Source organism: Eurypyga helias, unplaced genomic scaffold (assembly GCF_000690775.1).
Source record: "Eurypyga helias isolate BGI_N326 unplaced genomic scaffold, ASM69077v1 scaffold37214, whole genome shotgun sequence".
NCBI lineage: Eukaryota > Metazoa > Chordata > Aves > Eurypygiformes > Eurypygidae > Eurypyga > Eurypyga helias.
The window spans coordinates 22,135-45,174 of NW_010245215.1; the positions used below are offsets into that span (position 1 = coordinate 22,135).

The following is a 23,040-nucleotide window of genomic DNA, read 5'->3' on the forward strand; positions in this document are numbered from 1 at the left end:
ATCAATAGGAAATTCCCTGACTACTTCTTTCTGCTTATTGGTGTTTTTTGAACTGCTAGCACTCACTGAAGTTGACTTGAGATGGTTAGACATTTGAGCTGTTGAGTGTGACTATTAGCCATTAAATTCCTTATGACTGATAGAGGTTTGTTGAATTTTGCTGTCTTGTTCACATTTTGCCCGAGAAAGAAAAGATTGCTGCAAGCTGTCCTTGGTCTTATGGCTTTAAAAAAAAAACCAAAGTCATTCCAACAGTATTACAGGGATGCATCAGCACACTTCATGGTGTTCCTGTTAAGAAGTACCGTAAAGTCTCATTAGGACGTCTGTCTAGAAATTACACCATCAAGTGAAATTTTTCCTGGGTTGCTTTAACTAGTTTCGGTTTAATGTTTTCCCTATGTATTGCTGCAACAGTGTCACAAAAGCTCATTCTCATAATTCTCTTCTATTTCCTACTACTTGCTGGGTGATTTTTATTCATTGTACAATGGATACTGCAAATCTGAAAACAATAGATGAGCCTGAAGTACTGTCTCCTCAGCAAGGAGGTGGTTACCAAGGCACAACTGTTGAGATCAATAGCGTCTGATCATTAGAATTATTTTCTTCCTAGCTAGCACCCCAGATATTTTCTAGGAGTAGTTTATCCTTGACCATTCTCAAGGTTGGTTTTTTTCTCTTCTGCTGCCATTTTGGGGTTTTGTTAATCGTGTAGCAGCACAAGTGGGTAACTGTGAATTCAAGCTTAAATCTCAGATATTAAATTATTTGTAGCTGTAATTTGAGTGAGAAACAACACATGGAAGTGCTTCACAATACTTTCAAGTGACCTGTTTATTTCAGCAAGTTTTTCCAAATAAATATTCAAAGAATGAGTGGTTTGGGACTGATTTTGAAACATGCATTGTCTGTTGTAGATGATCTCAGTTTCTTTTCAAACCAAAGAGTAGAATGGAGAGTATCAGCTATTTTTTTCAATATTGCACTAGCTACATGCAGAATTTTTGTAGGTGTTTAGTGATTTATAGTGCCTCTGATTTTGGGTAGCCAACTTGACACCTATAAACAGAATATGATTCTCTAAGGAAGAGAGAGTAGAGCGCTCTGAAATTGTCCAACTATTGAAAGTCATAAACAAAACTCCTTGGCAATGTAAGTGGAATATGTGGGTCCTGTTGGGGCTTTGACACAAGCTGGTACTTGACATCACCAGTGTCATGATTGAATTTGTTCTGTGCAAGAATTTTTGCACACAGGTTTACAGGTGAAGTTTGAGCACCCTGAACCATGTAGATGCCCCTGCATTAGGGGGCAACCAACAGGGGTTGTGTCATCCAGAAGCGTGGCCAGCAGGTCGAGGGAGGGGATTCTCCCCCTCTACTCTGCTCTGGTGAGACCCCACCTGGAGTGCTGCGTCCAGCTGTGGAGCCCCCAACATCAGAAGGATATAGACTGGTTGGAGTGAGTCCAGAGAAGGTCACGAAGATGCTCAGAGGGCTGGAGCACCTCTGCTATGGGGACAGGCTGAGAGAGTTGGGCTTGTTCAGCCTGGAGAAGAGAAGGCTCCGGGGAGACCTTATAGCATATAGACCTTCCAATACCTGAAGGGGCCTACAAGGAAGCTGGGGGGGACTTTTTACAAGGGCCTGTAGTGACAGGACAAGGGGTAACGGGGTTAAATTGAAAGTGGGGAGGTTTAGATTGGATATCAGGAAGAAGTTCTTCCTGGAGAGGGTGGTGAGGCACTGGAACAGGTTGCCCAGAGAAGCTGTGGATGCCCCATCCCTGGAAGTGTTCAAGGCCAGGCTGGATGTGGCTTTGAGCAACCTGGTCTAGTGGAAGGTGTCCCTGGCCATGGCAGGGGGTTGGAACTAGATGGTCTTTAAGGTCCCTTCAAACCCAAGCCATTCTATGACCTTTCTGAAGCTTGTAAAAGCTCAGCAGCGAAGCATGTTTTGAACAACATGGAGTCAGAAACAGAAAAGCTGAAATAGCCAGTTACTCTTTGAGTGGATATCTATCTCAGCATGTTAAATTAGATGTGTGAACCTACCACAGTGTAAAACCATAAATAAGAATAGTGGAGTACCTTGCATAAGGTAAATTCTTCCCCTTGCTTACCCCATGCTAAGTTGCAGCTACACTTTTATTCTTACAGTGTTTTTCATTACAACCAGAACTGATTTCCAGTATGGTAAAGATGAGTAGTGTTTGCTTTCTAGTGCCTACACACTATTATGATGAGTTGTCTTCTCAGCAGTTTTCTCAATGAAGTAAAGCATAATTTAATGAAAGAAATTGCACTAGCCAGCAGCTGTTACTTATGGTTTTTATTTATAACAGTGTGTTGCTTGAATTGAGACAGCCCTTTGCTTACCTCATGGTATACTACTTCATAGTAATATATTTATTCTGTGTGTAAGCACAGAGGTAATTCAAGGAGACTCTTGAGTTTGTCCCTGGGACTTCTTTTTTTTCTGTTTAACATGACTACAATGTATATTTAACTCTAAAAGTAAATGGTACCTATTTAATAGCTCTCTGTATCTACACTGTACACTAAGTTTTCTTTAAGGCACATTGATGAAAGAACTGTACATGGCAGATGCTAATTATACTGCTGCAGGAAGCTGTGAGATCACACTGAAAGGGGCAGAGGACAAGCATTTAGAGAAGAGACAAGAAGTCTTTCAGGTTGCAGAAGTGGAATAGAGGAGTCTCATTGGATGCCATTTACCACTGAGGCTTTATGTAAAGGGAATGCTGCCTTTCAACTAACCTAGAAAACTGTGATTTAAGAGCAGTTTCTTGCATGCCAGTCCTGCAAGATTTCTAAACTTTCAGCCATAGTTTTTGCTTGCCTTCCCCTCTTTCCTCCTGTCACCCCATGAGATACCTCCCTGTAGTCATTTGCAGCTAGGCAGCTGAACGTAGTAAGGAGGCATTTTGTCTAAAAGACCATCTCTTGGCATTTTGCCTCTGTCAGCACGAGGCTGCTTTTTTTCCCGGTGGGTGGGTGGTGAAACAGTTTTTTCTAAAAGGTTTCTTGGTTATTTTCATAGTGCTTTTTTGCAAATGTATGTAGTGGGTGGTATTCTTTCTGGGTTGTACTTGCATGGATTTTTACTGCACTGAGTTACTTTGGCCCCTGTCCAGTTCTGTAATAAGCAAGCTTTGCAACCCACACAGAATTGCTTGAAGCTAATTTAAGATACTTAAAGAAGATTCATGAGGATTCCCTTCTGAAGAAAGGAAACCTCAGATCCTGTGAATTTGCTGTGTAGTGGTAATAGTCCTCTATTACTTCTCCTGACTTCTGATTCATCCTGTGTATATGAATACAAAGACTGGTGGTTAGGAAGAGCTGCTCTGGCAGGTGGCCATTAGCTGGCCGTGGGGCCATTGGTGGTCTTATACTTGGGCCCATGCCACTGCTGCAATAAATTAGGTATTTCAGTTGTGATGTGCTCTATAGTCCTTAGTCCCAGACTGGTATCAGGTTTTTTGTAAGGTCAGAGGCCATGAGGATTGAATGGGCTGTGGGGAGGTGGTGTGCACAGCAGCCCATGATTGTGTTTGAATCACTGAGATTTCTGCCCTGGCACCTCAAGGCAGGGATTTCTACCTGCCTGTGCTGAAGCTTTCGAACGTGCTGGTGTGAAGGCAAGGTCTTTGTGACTTGCCTTCTTGAAGCACTGAGGAGCAGCTGTTAGGACTTGTCAGTGGGAGGTGTTGCTGTATAGCATTGTTCAGCCTCAGCTGCCGCTCTCTCTGTGCTTAAATACATGTTTGAACACCCTGATGCCACCATCTGTGTAAGAAAACTTTCTGCAGGGACTACTCCCTTAAGTTTACTCTTCCAGTCATCTTTCAAAGATAGTTGTGTGGGATTTTCAAACTGGTGAGCCTTTCACAAAACATTTGCAACATCTGGGAAACCCTGAGCGACATTAAATAATTTACTATGAATTCCTTATGCTTGTTCTTCCCCCAAATCTCAAAACACAAATGTTGGGATGTGATGAGAAAATCATCATTTCACGCTTAATGAAGGAAATACTCTATGTGAAACTGGATGCTTGAAATGCAGTTCCAGGGAATAACAACTGAAGTAGTTGTTCCCTTTGATCGCATTGAGCACTGCCTGTACCTTGGTGGTGGCTGCTGGAGGAATCACAGCAGCTGCGTGTGAGGGCAGCTGCTCTTATCTAGGAGCAGAAAACAATTGCTGAATTCTACAAAATTCCTTCATCCTCTGTTTGTTTCAAATGGGAAGAAATTACCTCAGTAAAACCATGCAGAAGACATTGGAACAAAACTAATTGAAAGGTATTGTTGTGGTGTTATTAAAACTGAATTATTGAACACGAGTGTTTAATAAGGAGGATTCCAGCATGATTTCCATGCCTTTTTAGTTGTGCTTTGTAAAGTTCTTTGGCTTTTTGCACAGTGGATGTCAAACTAATGACAAGTGTAACTCTTGCCTGGTTTTGATCAAGCGCCCAAAGACATGGAAAGAATTGATATCTTTGGTATGTAGTACCTAATCTTGAAAGAGAGGTGGAGAGAGACATTTTTAGAATCACTAGTGACTTTCTAAGAATAATTAGCCTACTGTGGCTTAGGGAGTGTTTTCAAGTCCCGAAAGTTAAATTTTCTTTTCATATGTAAAACTGTTATTATCTACAAGAAATAATTCTTTCTGAAAAGCCAAACTTACCACTTTTTAATTGGATTTTAATTCTCTTTGCCATTAATGAATGCGTCAGAAAAATTATACAAGGTTTCTAGACATTGAGGTATTAATCATACCTTAAAAATATACATATTAGACCTGTTTGGATAAGGCTGTGTTTTTATTCTGTGTTTTACAGCAGTGTTTCAAAACCTGTGTTGAATCTTACCTTTATAATGTTAATTTTAAATCTGTACAAGTTTGGAGTGGGTTTCTGCTTACAGGGATTTTTGGTTTTGTAGAACTAAGATGATTTCAGGTGTATATGCACTATTTTCCCCTGAACAATTGTAATTACAAACAATCTTTTAATTTCTCTGTTATACAAACAGAAAACATTTCTGAAAGGGAGAAAAAGTGAAACTGAATACTCCAAACTTCCTGAAACTGTTAATTTTAAAAATAGAATTTTCTACTAAATTTCAGTAGGTTTAGGTATTTTTAATTATGTGGCACAAGGTGAGTATTCAGGCAGATTAGTTTTACTTCTTTATTTGTTGTGATGAGTATCACTTTAATATTCAGAGATACTGGTATCATATTTACTCACAAGAGAAGTGCATAGTGGATGATTGCCAGAATTATTTTTAGTTCTGTGTGTAAGTCTCAATGTCTGGCTATATTGTCTCTATAGATAAATGAAAGAAAACCTCTGTCTTCAACCCCTCTTTCAAATACTTAGTTTTGCCTCCTGGTGACTTGGGGTGGAGAGGATGCTTCTTGTCACTGCAGAGGCAGAGTTGGATAAATTTAGAGTCTTTCTGAATTTAGGTTTGTGTCTACAGTGCTGGCTGATTGTTCCCCTCTCCCATAAATGAAGATTCACTTAACATAAATACTGCACATTTAATGCAAATAATAACTGGGAGGATAAAGACCTCCCCAGAAGTGAATGTGCGGAACGTTTTTATCCAACTTAACTCCTAAGTAAATTTACAAATCCTAGCACACAGCCATTTGCTGCATTTACTTGTAAAACTCTGTAACTCTGTAAACTGTCTTGGAAGTAAATTTCCCTTGTCTTGTTTAGGTGAAAATAGAGCATGAATTGCTTTCACATGCTAAGTTTAAAAGATGAAAGTCAGTCTAAATATATATGTATGCACTAAAGAAGAATGACTAAGATTGTTGTTTGTGTAGCTTGTATAGCTTATTCTTCATGTAGTTTATAGTAATGACTAATTGTGCTAACAGTGGTGCTTTCTCCCTGGGTCAGAATAAGAATAGCGGCCATAAATTTATGCCTCAGGTTCCGGTATTTGAATTGAAAGTGATTCTTTCTGGCACTGAAACCCCTTTGCAGCGTGACAGATAGGGACATTAGCGTGAGCTGAAGTTAGCTACAACTATGTCAGGGCTGCTGTACTGCTCCAGCGATACGCTCCTAGAATAGCACAAGGGGTTGCATGCAGCAGGAGTGCCCTGTCAACCACATAGCATTGCTGGTGCATTCCTTGAGGCTGAAAATACTTCTTTTTAGCATGTCCTTCCTTGAATGGTGAGTTTCAGCATTCATAATAATCTGTCTGAAGCATTGTTCTCCATCCTTTTACGTCCAAAATCACTTTGCTAATTTGTCGTCTTCTTATATGTGCTAATGGCTGTAGTGACATGAGTGTTTATTTGAAAATATGTGAGTAATGAGTAATATAACGTGACCAGAACAAGTGGATCACTCCTATCTGTGATAAGGCAGAAAACGGTAGTACCCTTTTATAAGCATTTACTCCTGTAAAGGCTGACAAGCTTCTAAAATTAGGCATGAAATACCATCTTGGGAAATTCTTCTTTTTAGGGCTTGCCCTTTCCAGTTTACCTTAATCTTTGAGATAGAAGTGCGTCCCTTTATTGGTTACATGAATAAACCATTGGACTTGCTTCAGAGATAACGCCTAATTTAAAGGTGAGATTGAATCAGTTGTTGAAAATAGTCTATTTGAAGGAGCTTAAATAGCTTCACATATCTCGGTGTCTCACTAAATTGATTTCCACTCCCCTCCTGTTTGTTCATCTTGGAGGGAGAGGTAATCATTATTTTACCGAAGATAGGAGTGAAAACTCTTAAACTGCAAATGTCACCTTGGTGTGCATCTTTTTTTGTTGAGTTTTCATTTAATGGTGCGTTATTTAATCTTAACTAGTGATGATAAAAGCCCTACTGAAGTAAGTTTTCAGAGTTTAAAAAAAAAAGCCCCTAGCTCAGAAAGAAGTAGTAAAATTAGTGGCATCCTTTGATCATCAGGAAAGGACTGGCCAACAGCAGTAAGTTGCTGGAAACAGAGGAGGGCCATGTGCTCACGCCGTGTGAATTGCCAGCAACAGCTGGAGTTGATGGATGGCATTTTAGAGATGAGTCTGCCTGGAAGTCCTCATCACACAGTCCTCCTGTCCATCAGATATTTTATTTGTTTTGTAGTGTTCAGCTACATACTTAAATGCACTGCAGTGAGTTCTGATGAGTGCTTTGTCAGTAAAGATGCAGTTGCGGCAATAATTGGAAACAGTGATTTCATTGGTGTAGAAATGCGTTCAGGCATTTGTTCTGATATTTTTCCATCTGCTGGGAACTCTGACATACTGAATTTTATCTGGAATATGTCTACAGGTTTTGGTGAAGCCTTTGGAAGTAGATGTGGTTTAATTTGAAATTTCTCACATTTCCTTATCAATGATTAACCTAAAATTAAATGTGATTTTGTTTACAACATGCTGTGTGGATTTAAATGTTTCACATTACAGGCAATGCTCAGAATAAATGTGTTGCACAAGTTCATGTTACTGCTAGGGGGGTTTCATGTGTTATAAAAATAGATCCTGGTAATCATGTGCTCTCTGAAGTGTGGTAGGTCTATTTCCTTTAAAAGCACAGAGGTTCTAAACATGCAACAAAATTGTAAGAATGTCATTCTTCATTCACTTATTCTTTGTTCTGATTAGACTAGAAGTTGCAAATAATGATGCTAAAGCCAAAGCGGTGAAAGGTAGTCAGCCAGAGCTTTACGACAGGTGGTAAACTGCATCCACGTGTTTTGCTTGACTGGGAAAATAAGATGCACTGGATCCTAAATTAGAGCACGCAGGCAGATACATGCATCAAAACAACAAGATACGAGAACTCTGTTAAGCAATTGCATTCAGTGTTTGTGCATGTAGAATTTAGCTTTTAAGTTCACACTGTGCTGTGGCAGTATTAAGGAGACACACAAAGCATGTGCTACATGGATACTTGGTGGTTTGGCAGCTTATTAGCTGAAAGCCAGCTGGTAGTTCAGTTGTCTTGCTGGATGGGTTTGGGAATTCTGCAGCATTAGGGCTCCTGGTGCTGGCTAATGCCTGAAAATGCACCGAGTGCTGCAAAAGTTTCTGTCATGGCTTATGTTACCACGGTGAAGAGGTAGAGTGGTTGTTGAGACAACCTGGAAAGGGCTAATGCTTAGTCCACTTTTGATGGATACAGACTTTGCTTTGGTGAATGCATGCTGCGTGTACACATGTTGAGTAGTCAGCTTTTTGTTGTTTTCACAAGGCTTAGTAAGAAACAGTGTCTTTAGCTATTCATAGTTTAGTCTTCTGGCTTGAATCTGGTGTGTGGAGCAAATCTGTTGAGAAATGTTGTTTGTGCCAATTATTAATACTAAAACCAAAATACTGTGACTTTTTAAATATATGTGGTCTTCTGGTTGTGATTAAATTTAATGTTTTTACAAGGATACTGCTGCATCAAGTGATATAAAGGAATTCTCTGTGATTTCAGTGGTACAAGATCAGATCTTAAGAGAGTTTTACAGATTTATTTTGTAGTAACATAGTGCTCTTATCCAAAACAATGTAATTTTTAGTGGGGTCTCACTAAGTCACCACCCTACCCTGAGTGTGTCTCTTCTCTGTCTGTTGTTCTCTTGTGTCTGAAAGTTTGAATTTTAAAAAGGAAATTTTTTTAGAAATTACAATTTTAGATTGGCAATTTGGTTTTAGTTCTGTTTGTTCTCCTTGACAGCACAGTCTTTTCTGCCTTCATATATGATGGACCCTGCAGTTCTTGGGTTTTCACATCACCAGGCTTCCCTTGCAGAGAACTGTGTTGGTTTTGTAGCATTTTCTGAAACCTCCTTCTATGTAGAATTGATGGATAAGATACATAAAAGTGCTACTGTCATACCCTTTGTATTGCCTCATTTTGATATATTTTCCAGAGCTATTAAGCAACCAGGTGGGTGATGGCCATACTGAACCTGACCTGGGCAATTGTTGCAGGTTGCTCAGAAAGTTCTACTCACTGGGCACCATGGAAGTGATCTCCTCTGATTCTTGTTAACAGCAGTTGTGGAGAGCTATGAGAATAACAGATTTCTTTTTTCTCATCTTAGGTTTTCTACCCCAGCAAAGATGGTACTAAGATCCCAATGTTTATTATTCACAAGAAAGGAATTAAATTGGATGGTTCTCATCCTGCCTTCTTGTATGGATATGGAGGCTTCAACATATCAATTACACCAAGCTACAGGTAAGCAGGGTAATTTATACCTTCTTCTGAAGTATCTGGTATTAACAACTATCACAGACTGAGGGGAGCGTGGACTGTGGATCTCTCGGATCCATTTCAAGTCTCTGAGAAGCAAGATGGGTGTGTCATGGTTTAACCCTAGACGGCAACTGAGCATCACACAGCCACTTGCTCACTCCCCCTATGGCAGGATGGAGGAGAGAGACAGAAAAGTGAGAAAGCCTGTGGGCTGAGATAAAGACAGTTTTAACAGGTAAAGCAAAAGCTGCATGCACAAGCAAAGCAAAACAAGGAATTAATTCACCACTTCCCATTGGCACACAGACGTTCAGCTATCTCCAGGAAAGAGCTGTTCAGCCATCGCCAGAAAAGCAGGGCTTCATCACACATAACAGTTACTTGGGAAGACAAACACCATCACTCCGAACATCCCCCCCTTCGTCCTTCCCCCAGCTTTATATGCTGAGCATGACGTCATATGGTACAGGATATCCCTTTGGTCGGTTGGGGTCAGCTGTCCCGGCTGTGTCCCCTCCCAGCTGTTTGTGCTCCCCCAGCCTGCTCACGGCTGGTGTGGGGTGAGAGGCAGAAAAGGCCTTGACTCTGTGTAAGCACTGCTCAGCAGTAATGAAAACATCCCTGTGTTATCAGCACTGTTCCCAGCACAAATCCAAAACAGAGCCCCACACTAGCTACTGTGAAGAAAATGAACTCTATCCCAGCCAAAACCAGCACAGGGGGGCATAAGGACTGCACATCAGTGTCCAGGCATCATTTGTCTGCTTTGTTAATTCTGAATTCAAGGGTTTTGCCCAGGATCACAGGATAAATCTATGTCAGAGCAGAGAAGTGCTGTGCTCTTCTGAGGTTTACAGCAGGCACCCTGCCCTTTGGATTATACCTTCACCTCTTGCTGCTTTGACACAGTAAGGCATATGGACATATTACATTAAGTATTTGAGCCCTTTGCTGACCTAATAGCATAGAAAGTTTTCTTTTTTCCAAGTTATACAATTACATATGTCTAAATAGTATAGAAAATATTTGTTTAATGTAAATAATTAAAATTTAGCTGTATTTTCATATTATACTTTTGAGGAGATTACAGAAGAAGCAAAATCCTACTGCATTCCATATAATCAGGAAAGAGGAAAGATGATTGTGTCTTGAGATGCACATGATAGAGCCTCTGCATATGCAAAGCAGTGCATTGTAAACCAAAAATGCTGTGTGCAAAACAGGATTTGTAGCCCTCAAAAGCTATAAGCTTTACTGAATTGATGATCTCTTTAAAGAAAAGGCTTATTTCCTTAGCAAGGGAATTTGAATAGATTTACCAGGAGGCAGTGATTGTCTGTAATATGCAGTGGCAAGGGAAAGCAGAAATGCAAAGGACTGAATGGAGAGCAATTTTTCAGATAGTAGAAGAGCAGGTCACCAACACAAAGATAATCTATTATGTAACCACCCTATGAAGTTTAGGTGCTACCAGTTTTGCTTTAGAGTTGGCATACTTCAAGAAATCCTTTGTCTTGCTCGCTCTTCGAGGTCACTGATTGTATTTCTAAATAGCATTCACAGTTTCTCATCCTCTCTAGCAAATACCTTCTTGAACAATGGACCCCCCATCTTGTGTTCTGTGATTATTTGGAAGTTTTTTTATCTGCTTTGTAAAGCTACATTTTTAATTTCCTGTGGCTTTTGAGAGACACAATTATATAACCAGGATTTTTTTTTAAATTCCTTTTTAGATTAGGCTCAAGCACTGATTAATTACAGTTTATTGTAGATGCTGAAAACTGTGATAAGTTTTATCATGTTTTCTTTTTTAAAGTAAATATTATGTATCTGTTGATTTAAGATAAAATTTCCTGTGCTGCAGAGCTGACACGAGCTGACTGCTGGCAAAAGGAGAAGGTATCTCATGATGCCTCCTTCCACCTCCCATCCATTGGCCCTGGTGCTTGTGGGAACCTTTGCTAAGCTGATTTACCTTGCACAAGCAGCTGAAAACTATCCCAGCAAAAAGGCGTGGGCGGTTTTCTGCCATTGTGGCAAATTAAAACTTAGCTCTTGTAGGAGTCCATCAAACAGCAGCAGGAGGGTGCAGCTGACAGAAGAGAGGAAGACGAGAGCAGTGACCTGTGCCTTTCTGAACCCTATGAAGCCTTTGTTACACAGTCTGTAAAATAAGAATATGAATCTCTAGCAGTCTCTGAAAAGTAAATGCACAGAGAACTATCAACCATCTCCAGATCAAAAGACGTTATCCCACTGACAGCATAAGTGAAACTCCTCACTGTCTCCTCATGATATCAATGCATCCTTTCTCAGCCTTTCTCTTTCTTAAATGAAAAAAACCCAACCAACCAACCAAAAAAAACAAACCACAAAGCCTTCAGATGCATCTTTATGGTTACTAACCTGAGAACTGAGTACTCGGTGAGGAAGTGTGTTCCAAAAATAAGCAGGCAGGCAAGATTAGGGAAAGGAATTTGTAATAGAGAATTTATGCCAGGAAGGCAGGACATCCAGTTCCCCCCTTTACCTGGCAGATTCAAGTAATGTTTGACTGCATCCCTGTTACTGTATACTGCAATTATTCCACAAGGAACTTCCAGATCCAACCACCCAACACCATCAGTTTTTCTGATAGATGACCCCAGGCACAAGGGCTAGAAGGGAGCCACAGGATGGCCAAGGCTGAGGCTTTCCACATGGTTCACCTGATCCTCAGCTGAGACAGTGCTATGGAAATGCAACCAAGGAGTAGCCTGCTTGCCTTCAAAAAACAATCCACCAAAAAAGAAGTTCCTGGATAAATATTCCTGAATTTTTTATTTGAACTTAAGGCTCTTCAAACTTTCTCAAATCACTCCGTCTTCTCCTTTCCAGTGGATTGTTTCTGTGTTGTGTTTCCTCAAACCAGGACAATGTTTTCTCACTGGTGTTTCGCACCCAGTAATGTCAGCCAGCTCTCTGGCTTGGAGAGCTTATTTCTGCTCAACTCAGAAATTGATGTTGCTTTTCATTTTTTCTCCAGCGCAAAAAATGAAAATTAAATCTTTTTCACTGAAAGCAATAGAAACAAACCAACAGGTTGTAGGATCCAGAAATAACCATTAGAACGATAGGCCAAAGTCATTAAGTCAGTTACAGTAGTGGTTTATTTTTGAATGCAAGCATGCATCTTTTATGTGCTCCTCTGGATTGAAGAGCTGCATTTCGAGCAGGGTGCCCACTCGAGCACTTCCATCAATTATACAACCCGCAGGGTGAGTGCAAGTGAAAGCTGATGGAACTTACACCAGCGGCTTGGCAGAGCTGCTGGGGAATGGCCATAACAAACCCACTGCCAACGCCTCAAATTCGGCTCATCACCCTGCAGGAACCAGTGTGTTTCCCTTTGCTCTTCTCTATGTGCCTGTGTGGGTACCGGAGGAGCCGTTTCTCATGCATCCTGGAATACAGCTGATTGTGAAGCAGACTGTGAAATTGCATTTCACCGCTGCAGGGACAGGTTGTACCAAGCCTTTGAGCAAAGGGGTAGTGCAGGGAGAGGCTGTAAGCCCACAGAAATTTCAGGCAATGTAGCCACCGGTGCAGAGTGCAAGATTACTCTTTTCAGGTACTTTTGTTACTGCTCCCTCCTGCTCCACAGAATCAAGGAACCAACCAAGTTAGTGTCTCAGGATGTGTTTTCCCCATCACCAGTGCACTAGCCTGCATTTTTACGAAGGCTGCAGCCATCAGCTGTAATACCTGACAGCAGATCATTAACTCTGGGAAAGCATGCTTGCTCCTTGAAGCAGCTCCTTGCATTGTTCTGTACAGCAAAAAAAGCAATACCTGTTTTCTGGGCTTTGGGGTTTCTTTGTGTGTGGTGGGTACTTTTGGGATTGTTCGTTGGTTGGTTTGGGGGTTTTGTTTGTTTGTTTCTGTTTGGGGTTTTTTTGTTTGTTTTCTGGGTTGTTTTGTGTTATGCTTCTTAAGCAAAGAGTGATAGGGTCAGGAATGAGCTCTCCAGGGAAGAAACTATCCTCCCTCCACTGGCTCCTTCCTGACACTGTTGCCCTTTTCTTTATACTTTTTCTTTACCCTGCTCCCAGGAGAGAAGGAAAAATAGGGCTGATGAGAAGGCTAGAGAGACTGTTGGGAAGAGCAGGGAGCCAGACTTTCCTGTGCAGCATAAGACATTTCATAGGCATCCAGGGTGGTTTGCTGTGACCAAAAACACAAAAATCAAATCTGATTTGCTTGTAATCAGATCTGGAAGCAGGAACACAGGAGGCAGTAGCAGGGTTGTGTATAAGCTTGAATTTTGTGCTGACTGATCACTTGTAATTTTCACTTTTTTAAAAGGTTAATGAGCCCATCTTATATATTAACAAAACCTGGTTCCTTGTGTTTAAAAGCCTTTCCCTGAGAAAGCTTGTTACAAGCTCTAGGCACATCTTCCTCAATGTACTGGTGAAGTTAGGGTCCTGACCCACTTTACTACTAAGCATACCACAGCAGGTATTAATTAATAGTCACTGGCAGTGACATTACTGTATGTATATGTTGAGGTATATGGGGTAATGTTTTCAGAAGTGCCTAAATCCCAGTAGCATTGCTGAGAGTGAGCACAAATACACTAAGCATTACTTACAATTTGGGCAATGTAAAGATTGTTCTCAAACTCTGGACTTTACCCCATGTGTGACAGAAAAGTTTTTTGCTTGTGGAAATGGGGACTAGCTTCCTGTAATAAGACTACTGCATATCCTGTGAGATCCTAAAGCACCTAGACCCCTCTAAAATTATCATCAAGGTACCATCTTTGTTAGAGGCATCCATGGACAGATAGAATACACTGAATACTTTAGTTTTATGTTGCTCACAGATTCTTTGTAGGTTAAATATGTTGATCCCTCAAAATGAGCACAGTTTTCTTGCAGCAAATGTAAGAGGATGGACTCTGTTCTGGATTTTTTTTTTTTTTTAATATTCTCAGGCAAAATTTTGGGTAGCAAAATTCGCTTATTTGCAATTCTTACCTTGTTTGCAATTCTTGCCTTTGCAATTCACACCTTATTTGCAGTTCTTATACTTGCAGTTTTGGATTTCTAGGAGATCAAGTAAGTTTGGGCCAAGAAGTTTCTGTTGATTTGGTTTGGGACAGAGAAAAGAAGTGCAGAATATTCCATGAGGTTTTGTGGCTCTGACATACCAAATATTAAGAAGCCACAATCTCATGAGGCAATCTGCTGTCAGGCTATTCCATATTAGTTGTGTAGCAGCCTGTCAAAATTAGGCATCCTGGAGTTTGACAGAATAATGCCCCCTGACCTTTGCACAGTGTGCTCATAGAATATCAATCTTGCATCTGATCAACATGTCACAGCAACCTAAGGAAAATACAATTCACAGTGATGGGCTTCAGAATTGATTTTACAGAACAGAGATGATTCATGCTTCCTGAGCCACCTGATGGCCACAGATAACCAGCCTAGGTGGAAAGTTTTTCCTTTGATGGGTAATGAAAACACAGAAATCTCTTTATCAGTCATCCTTCTGCCTTCCTTTTTGTTTCTGTAATCTTTGGCATGCGCTCTGAAGAACAAGTGCCAGTACACAGATAATTGCTTTGGGAGGTATGAAAAATTTGCTTGTTTTGATACTACATCCTCATGAGAGGCACTGTAGGACTGCCATCTTTCAAGACATTTCTGATAAGCAGTAGGGGGACTTAAAGGTAAAAAGGCCAAATCCTTGCTCTTGTGACTGAGTAGGATTAACTTCTGCAGGCAATGGTTTCTTGCATGAGCAAAGATTTCAAGTAAATAAGAAATTTAAACCTACTAGAGGAAAATAAAGACTTTGGGAGATTAAATTATTAAAATTTTACTGGCATATAAATGGTTTGCCATCTGGAGCTTCTACTGTGTTAAGCTACAGCCTCAACAGATCAGAGGTCTGTTTCTCTTCTTAATAGTTAAATGTAATTTAAAGTACTTCATTCCCTTTTAAAAAGATGGCAATAGCTTTGGTACCTTTTCAATTTTACATTTAAAAAAAATAAATGTTACTTTAGCTTTCAGTCAGGTGCTAGAGATACTAAGGAAGGCAGAACTTGTAATTTTATTTTTTAATATTTGTTTTGTATTTAGCAAGCGGAAGAAGGGGATTGGCCAGAACTTGATTGCAGACCCTGGGCACAAAACAATGGGAGAGGCATTTTTTTTCTTGACAAACACAGTTCTATTAAGGTCAAAGAAAAAAAAAAACACATGTTAAGTGGAAGTTAAAAATACCTGCTCATAAACAAAGATCAGGTGCTGATCTTAATTCTTCGCTTTCTTCATTGGGGCTAGTCCTTCCCTTCCTCTCTGAAAAAGCACAGGGCCCACAGGAGAGGAACACTTCAGAAAGCCATGGGAATCTGGTGGTAGTGCATAGCTTTAATCTCCACACTGAAGTGGAGATGACCAAAAAATGAGGACATGTCCAGAGCTGGGCGGGAGTGTCTTTAGTTAGGTAGAACCACCACTGGTCACTGTCCTCTGAAGTGCAGCAGCAAGGGAGTGGGCCAGCACCGGTTCCTCTCCAGAGCCTGCAGAAAGTTTCATTTTTTAGGATAACCATTGAAAAAAAGCCTGGCTGCTGAGTTTTGCCATCAAGGGGGACTTCATTCATGATTTCATCATTGATCTTGGGAGAGATCTTTCCCTCCAAATATTTTTGTAAGAATGATCGAAATATAAGCAGTTTGAAATGTAGTAAAACCAACCCTTTATCTGTTTTCTTTTTCAGTGTGTCAAGACTTATTTTTGTGCGACACTTAGGCGGTGTTCTGGCAGTGGCAAACATCAGGGGTGGTGGTGAATATGGAGAGACCTGGCACAAAGGTAAGTCATTCCAAATAAAGTAGCAAAACTGCAGGCTTAGCAAGGAAAATGACAACATTTTCTCTCACTCCCTCTTCCACAGTCACATCTCCTTTTGCCTCTTACTTATTCTGTAGAAAAGCAAAATTTTCCTTACTCATATGTTAAAGCTGTACATCATCCAGTGTTATCTGATGGTTTTCAGTAGATTGTTTTAATTTTTGCAGTCCACTTAAAGATAGGTTTGCACAAACACAGTATTTTCCAAGAAAATCGTTGTGGGTTTTTTGTAAGCAAGATCAAGTTCCTGGGCTTAAGGATTTGTAAACGCAGCTATTCATCTTGAAATGATTTTCCAAAAAACGTCTGACAGCATTGCAGGAGACCAGTCTTGCTTTCACGTACATCTTTAATCATTTGCAAGTGCACATACCTCACAATTCTAGATTCCTAAGCAACAGCATTGACTATTTAGACTCTTCCGGTATCACACACACACAAAACAAAACAAATCAAAAAAATATTTTCAGAACCTTACAGGAGGTGTGAACTGTTGAGTTCAGAATGTAACTTTTCCAGATTGTTTTTGCATAATTTATGAATAGACTCTTTTTTAATATTTAGTGAATGTGATTTAGGTTCATATGAAAGCAATCAGCTCCACAGGTGCGGTGACATGCCATCCCCTCCATGCTGTCTTAGGGTGTCCAACTTGTAGGCAGCGTTTGACCTTTTGGGGTGGTTTTAAGCTGATTTTTATGCTGTAGATTACTACAAAACCATGTCAATCTCTTTTCCCCTTTTCTTCGTACCTTTGTATTTCTGTCTGTGTTTTTCCATTCAATCCTTGTTTTATTCCTTTGATTGTCTGTCAACTTGCCTTATTGTTGACACTTTTCTGCACCCCTTCATCAGAGGGAGAAAAAAAAAAAGCTGGAGAAACTCCTGTTCATCTCTGTTACACACCAATCATTATTTAATAGTGATGCCTTACTCACATCCCAAGAATCTGGTGCATAAATTGCTGGAGATGCCAGCAAGACAAATGCACCGTAACAGTGGTGTTTATGATGCATCAATTTGCAGTGGGAATAATCCTTATATAACTTTTTAACAAACAAAATGGTATTCCCATATGATGACATCTTGGTTTTACCATTTCATCTGCGGTAACTTTTTGTCTGGGCCCTTTCCGCACAATTGAGTTAAATCTGTAATGGTTTCATAAATAGAAGCTATATATGCTTACAGATACAGGATATTACTGCTAAAGATGAAGTATCCTTCATTAATTTTAATTTGCCAATTGGTTTGTAATAGGTTTTAATAAAATTTATCTTAATACAATAATGCTTCTTTGGTTCGCCTATTTCCTGCTTAATTTTGACCCAAGTCTTTTACTGGAGTTGCATAATATGATATGTATCTGTTCTTTGTTAATTCCAGAACCAATTATAGAGGTCTGTTTGCGTAGGTTTAATTGTATAGGTAGTGTTCTGACCTTACACCAGACCAGAACTTTGAGCAAAGAGTAAGGTTTATTTCTCCTTTATTGCCACGTTTTAAGACATTTTTGTTGACCAGTTCAATGGTCTTGTTAGTGTGACAAAGATGTGTATTTGTTCAAAAATTATTTAAAATTTACTGGTCCCAGTTCTGCAAGATCTGTTTGACAAAATGTCAGAGTTATCTTACCAAATTTTTGCAACTTAGAAATGAAGCATCCAGTGTAAACTAGGTGTCTAGGATCACTGGATGGACAGTGAAGATAGAGACACCTCCAAATTACAGCTCATCTCACTTATTTTAGGGTAGAATTAATTGTCCTGAATGTACCTGAACCGTAGTGGGAACTGTAGGCATTTAGCTTAGAATAAACATCCAGCTTTTAAACAAAGTAGATGGAACTGGAGTTCCACTTCTGCACATCTGTTGAGCCCCTCTTACCTAGCTGGACCACAGCCTTTGCTACAGGAATATGAGGAGTTCCCATTTCTTACTATAATTTGTTTGCCTGAGAAAGGACATACCAGCTCTTACGGTAGGATAACCGTCGAGGAGAAGCCTTTAGTCTCTTACCAAACAAGCATCTAATGCAGGAAGATTATGAGATTTGGTCAACTGAGTTCTCTAGGTTGATACTCTTCTGCTCAAATAGTTGAAAGCTTGTAGGGCAAAACCATCATTTTCCTTCCCTATCCCACCCAGCAAAACTTTGTTTCGAGAACTGGAAGTCTTACCAATGATGCCATCTGGTCCTACGTTTTCAGTCATGATTTATTCTTCATAGATCTGATTGTTTGGAATTTTGTTCAGCAGAATGGCAGCATCTTCCGTACTCTTAGTCCATTAATAAAGTTTCAAACCAAGATGCAAATGAAGTCCCTTTTTGACCATAGCTATATATCATTGATTTGAAAATAACTAATAGAAAAAAAAGTAAATTATAAGCCATATATTCTATGTCCAGGAAATTAGAAGTGCTTATTTGGTAAGTGGAAGCTTTATTGCCTTAAGAAACTGTCACAGTTTAATGCTCTTAAAGTCCCATTAGATCAAACCTCAAGTGGATTGTATGTGGTCATTTTGCATATATTTTGCAATACAAAGCTTTTAGCTTTAATTTTACTGGTTAGGAACGCTACCTGGCACTCACTGCACAGTATTGGTATGGATTATTCAGAGTTTCTAAAAGCATTAGTGTTATTGACAGAACCATCTTATACCCCCTCTGTGTTGAAAGAATCTGTCATTTTTGCTGTCTTTCTGAGCCACATCAATTATTAAAGGGTTCATGAAGCTGGAATTGTTCCCAGGTATTTTTGCACTCATGTTTTTCTGAAGAGATGGCATCAAATGGATTTTATGGCATCAACCGATTCGTTTTATTTGTGTGCTAGGTGGTATCTTGGCCAACAAACAGAATTGCTTTGATGACTTTCAGTGTGCTGCCAAATACCTCATCAAGGAAGGCTACACATCCCCAAAGAAGTTGACCATTAATGGAGGCTCAAATGGAGGCCTCTTAGTTGGTAAGATCTGCTCGTACATTTTCTGGGTGTGGTGCTGGGTTTATCAAAGTATCCGGATGAGAAATGATGAGATCTCTTTTCAGAAGTTGCCAGGATATCAAAACATTCATGTATACTATGTGCTAAATATACACAATTGTACCTCATTTGCTGTTTGCACAAGGCATTGGGATTCTGCAGTCTCTAGCAAAGTCTGACTGTTAAAATCCATACTTACTGTCTTGTCTGCCAAAGATGACCCTGTGGTAGAATCACACAATAACTAAGAATGTATTAAAAAACATAGGGGTTTTGAGTTTTATCTCTTAAAGCTAACCTTTACAAAATAATAACTGAATAACCAGAAATCTGTTATGTATCATCAGGAAGCTTTGTGTTGTCTGTAGCGTAAGCCAGAATCCAGTGTCCCACAGTCCTTCATCGGAGTTTCTCTTTCACCCTTTCTCTAGTTATGCATTTTTGTTCTTAGACTGCGTGTAAAGCCTTTGTACAGGGACATGTAACAACTTGACTCCTATTTTCATTGTGTAGTTAAAACACGACCACAAATAATACCATGAATGTCTCTGTTGAGAAACATAAAATACAAGCACAGCTACTTCAGAGAGTCATGAGCTTTTGAGGGACTGTGTGAATGTAGCACTTTGGTTACATATGCATCTTGTTCACATGTAATTAGCTGCTGTGCGCTGGAATTCAAGGAAATTAAATGCCTTCTCTTAAACAGAAAAGCTTGTCACAAAAACATTTCAGAGTCCAAGCAGTATTTAAGGAGCTACAGAATTTATTTCTGATTAAATCCCCTGTGTCTGAAAGTAGTAGAAGAAAAAGGGGGGTGACTTTGTTCATTTTTGAAAGGAGAAGGAAACATGAATTAATAATATTGGTGGGGTTTTTCTTTTTAAACAGCATGAAAAGCATGTGACAGTATGACAGAGCTGAGCTACTCATGTGAGAAGAAAATAAAAGCATTTCAAGTTCATCAACTGCTGGTTTATAGAAAATGAGCAGATTTACTAGGCCCACTCCTTGCTTGCTCCTTCCCTATTTATCTGCTGCTGAATACTGGCTCTATTGATTTTTATTTTATTTTTTGGTGAGCTAGCATGCAGCCTAAGAAACAGGATTTGGTGTCATTCAGATCTTTGGTCTAAGCCATCTTGGCTATTCCTGCATTCTTATTTTTAAAAAACAGCTGTTTTAAAAATAAATAACAAGTACATGTGCAGTTAGACTTTTGCTTTCTGCCCATACGCTTCACGGTTACAGGTGGCAGGAGGTGTCGGTGCACTGTAAGTAACAGCACCAGTAGAAATGGATGACACCACTGGGAGTGATAGCATTGCACAGATCAGTTTTACGTGAGCATAAATATATATCTGGAAATGCAGTTAAACTTTCGACGTGTTACGTAGCTTCTAAAAATACTGTTTTATGGTTATGTGGACTTCAGTTTTAGTCAGGATGAGATTCATCCTGCCAAGCTTTAGTTATCAAAACCCCTGTATTTCTGGCTGAAAAAGTCAGCTGGGCTCCTTGGTTAGGTAAGGGGAAGCGAGTGACATCTGCGGGGTGTACCTCATTCCAGTAGGAGATAGGTGTTAGGAATCTAGACCTCCCTGCTCTGAAAAATCTGTTGTTAGGAACCTTCCCTTGCACTTGCAAATGGATTTACAATCCAGTTGGATTTCCATGCTCTTGATAGGGAGCCAGATGGGGATTTTCCTTGACTGGGTAGAAATAAGTGAATTTAGAAAATTCTAAATTTTCATCAAATCAGATCTAAATTTTGCAATAGCTGTTCATGCAGCACTAGAGAGCATCACTCATACTTCAGGTACAAGGACCCACTGCCAGATTTTCTCAGTTCTCACTTATTGAAGGGAAAAAAACCCAAAACTGACAAGGAAGCGTATTGTCACTCTTCCAAAAAGCGGTTTCCTCTTAGCCTTGACTAACAGGAGGTGTCTCTGAGGACTGCAGAGCCCTGGGCTCTTGCTTCATTCAACTGCAGAACAAGACTTCCTTGTCCCGCAGTGTGATCCCAAAGCTGAGCAGAGCAGCTCAGCTGTGGGCTGAAAGCCTCCTTCATGCAAGCACCGCTGTTGACCTCCCGCGTTTGCTTAGACAAACAGTTCTGAGGTTTTGAAATCTTGCTCTTGCACTGAATTTTAAAGATCCAAGTATGTGTAGAGGATTCACTAATTCACTAATAAATTGGTGTTGCAGGTTACAGTTTATTAATACATATAATTAAGTATTATGGGTAATTAAAGGGGTAGGATGGGAATGCATGAGTGTCTCGATAAGTGATTTCTTACCGAAGTAACTATTTAGGGGAGTAGAGTAGAGGCTGCAATTTTTTTATAAAACCCTGAGCAACACACGGTGCTTCAAGAGGCACTCTGCAATAATGAGCACTGAAATTAAATGTAATGACAGTTATTTTGGCTTTTTTTTTTTCCTACCAGAATATTATTTATTTTCATAAGAGGAAATAACACGAAGGGATCTAATCAAAAGCTTCAGTTGAAAGGATAAAGAGCTTTTGCATGACAGCTGTTTAAAGCACAGTGTATACCTTCTGAAAATGGCTCGGAAAGGATCCAGGAAGAGTCACAATACTTCGTATCAGAGATGACCAGAAGTCAAATCACATCCTTCAGAAAATAGAAATTACGTTAAAATTAAGAAGACAGGGTGGATGACAGACCACAAGAGACTGATGAGAAAACTGCTTAAATTATAAAGATTAGCGATAAAAGCTTTCTATGCACATCAGAAGCAGGAAGCTGGCCAGAGGATCTGTGGGACTTTCAGGTTAGTGAGGTGTAAAAAGGGCACTTAAGAGAGATAATGGGCAGCGCAGAACAACTAAATGATCTGTTTGTATTGATGTTCCCTCCTGAGGAGTGTGGGGAGTTCATAGAATCACAGAATGGTTTGGGTTGGAAGGGCCCTGAAAGACCATCCAGTTCCAACCCCCCTGCTATGGGCAGGGACACCTTCCACTAGACCAGGTTGCTCCAAGCCTCATCCAGCCTGGCCTTGAACCCTCCCAGGGATGGGGCATCCACAGCTTCTCTCGGCAACCTGTTCCAGTGCCTCACCACCCTCTCCAGGAAGAACTTCTTCCTGATATCTAATCTAAACCTCCCCACTTTCAATTTAAACCCGTTACCCCTTGTCCTGTCACTACAGGCCCTTGTAAAAAGTCCCCCCCAGCTTCCTTGTAGCCCCTTCAGGTACTAGAAGGCTGCAATAAGGTATCCCTGGAGCCTCCTCTTCTCCAGGGGGAGACTTTCCCGCACCGGAGTCCTCTTTTCGTGGGGAATTCTCTGAGGAGCTGACTCAATCTGAAGCATCAGTAGAAGTGGTTTTGGAATAAATCAGTCCAATGAAAAGTGGTGTGTTGCCAGGAACAGATGGTGCACATGTGAGATCCTAAGTGAACTCTGGTAGGAAATTGCAGGCTACTAAGCCTGAATATCTGAGGAACAGAAGGGGGCAAGTGTAATGCCAGTTTTTAAATGGTTCATGGTGATCCACAAGCTGCAGATGAGTAAATCTGACTTCTGTAATGGGCAAACCAATAAATAATAGCTGACATATAGGGAAGAATTTTGCAGGCTGAAGTTACATCTTGCAAATCTATTAAAGCTATTCGAAGGAGTCAGCACGTGGTGCTTGTAAGAGTCATCCAGGTGAGACGTTATTCTTGGATTTTCAAAACCTTTTGACACGGCTCCTCACATAATGCTTCGCCAGAAGGATATTGCTGAGCTGGAAGCAAGATCATGTCATAGCAACATCCTGGTTAGCAGAAGACAAAAATGGGAATAAATGATCCATTTTTACAGTGGACAAAAATGAGGAGATAGAAGAATTTGGGAAAGA

At 40.1% G+C, this 23,040-nt stretch overlaps 1 protein-coding gene across 1 annotated transcript in view; it reads left to right on the forward strand.

Annotated features, from left to right (window-relative positions):
- The window catches only part of PREP (prolyl endopeptidase), a gene marked incomplete at its 5' end in the record, with an annotated part of 43,627 nt that overhangs the window by 16,123 nt on the left and 4,464 nt on the right, over positions 1 to 23,040 (forward strand). The window contains 3 exons of the mRNA XM_010149990.1: positions 9,106 to 9,242; positions 16,038 to 16,132; positions 19,012 to 19,143. Coding sequence (XP_010148292.1) covers positions 9,106 to 9,242; positions 16,038 to 16,132; positions 19,012 to 19,143 — 364 coding nt within the window. The remainder of the gene's footprint in view (positions 1 to 9,105; positions 9,243 to 16,037; positions 16,133 to 19,011; positions 19,144 to 23,040) is intronic.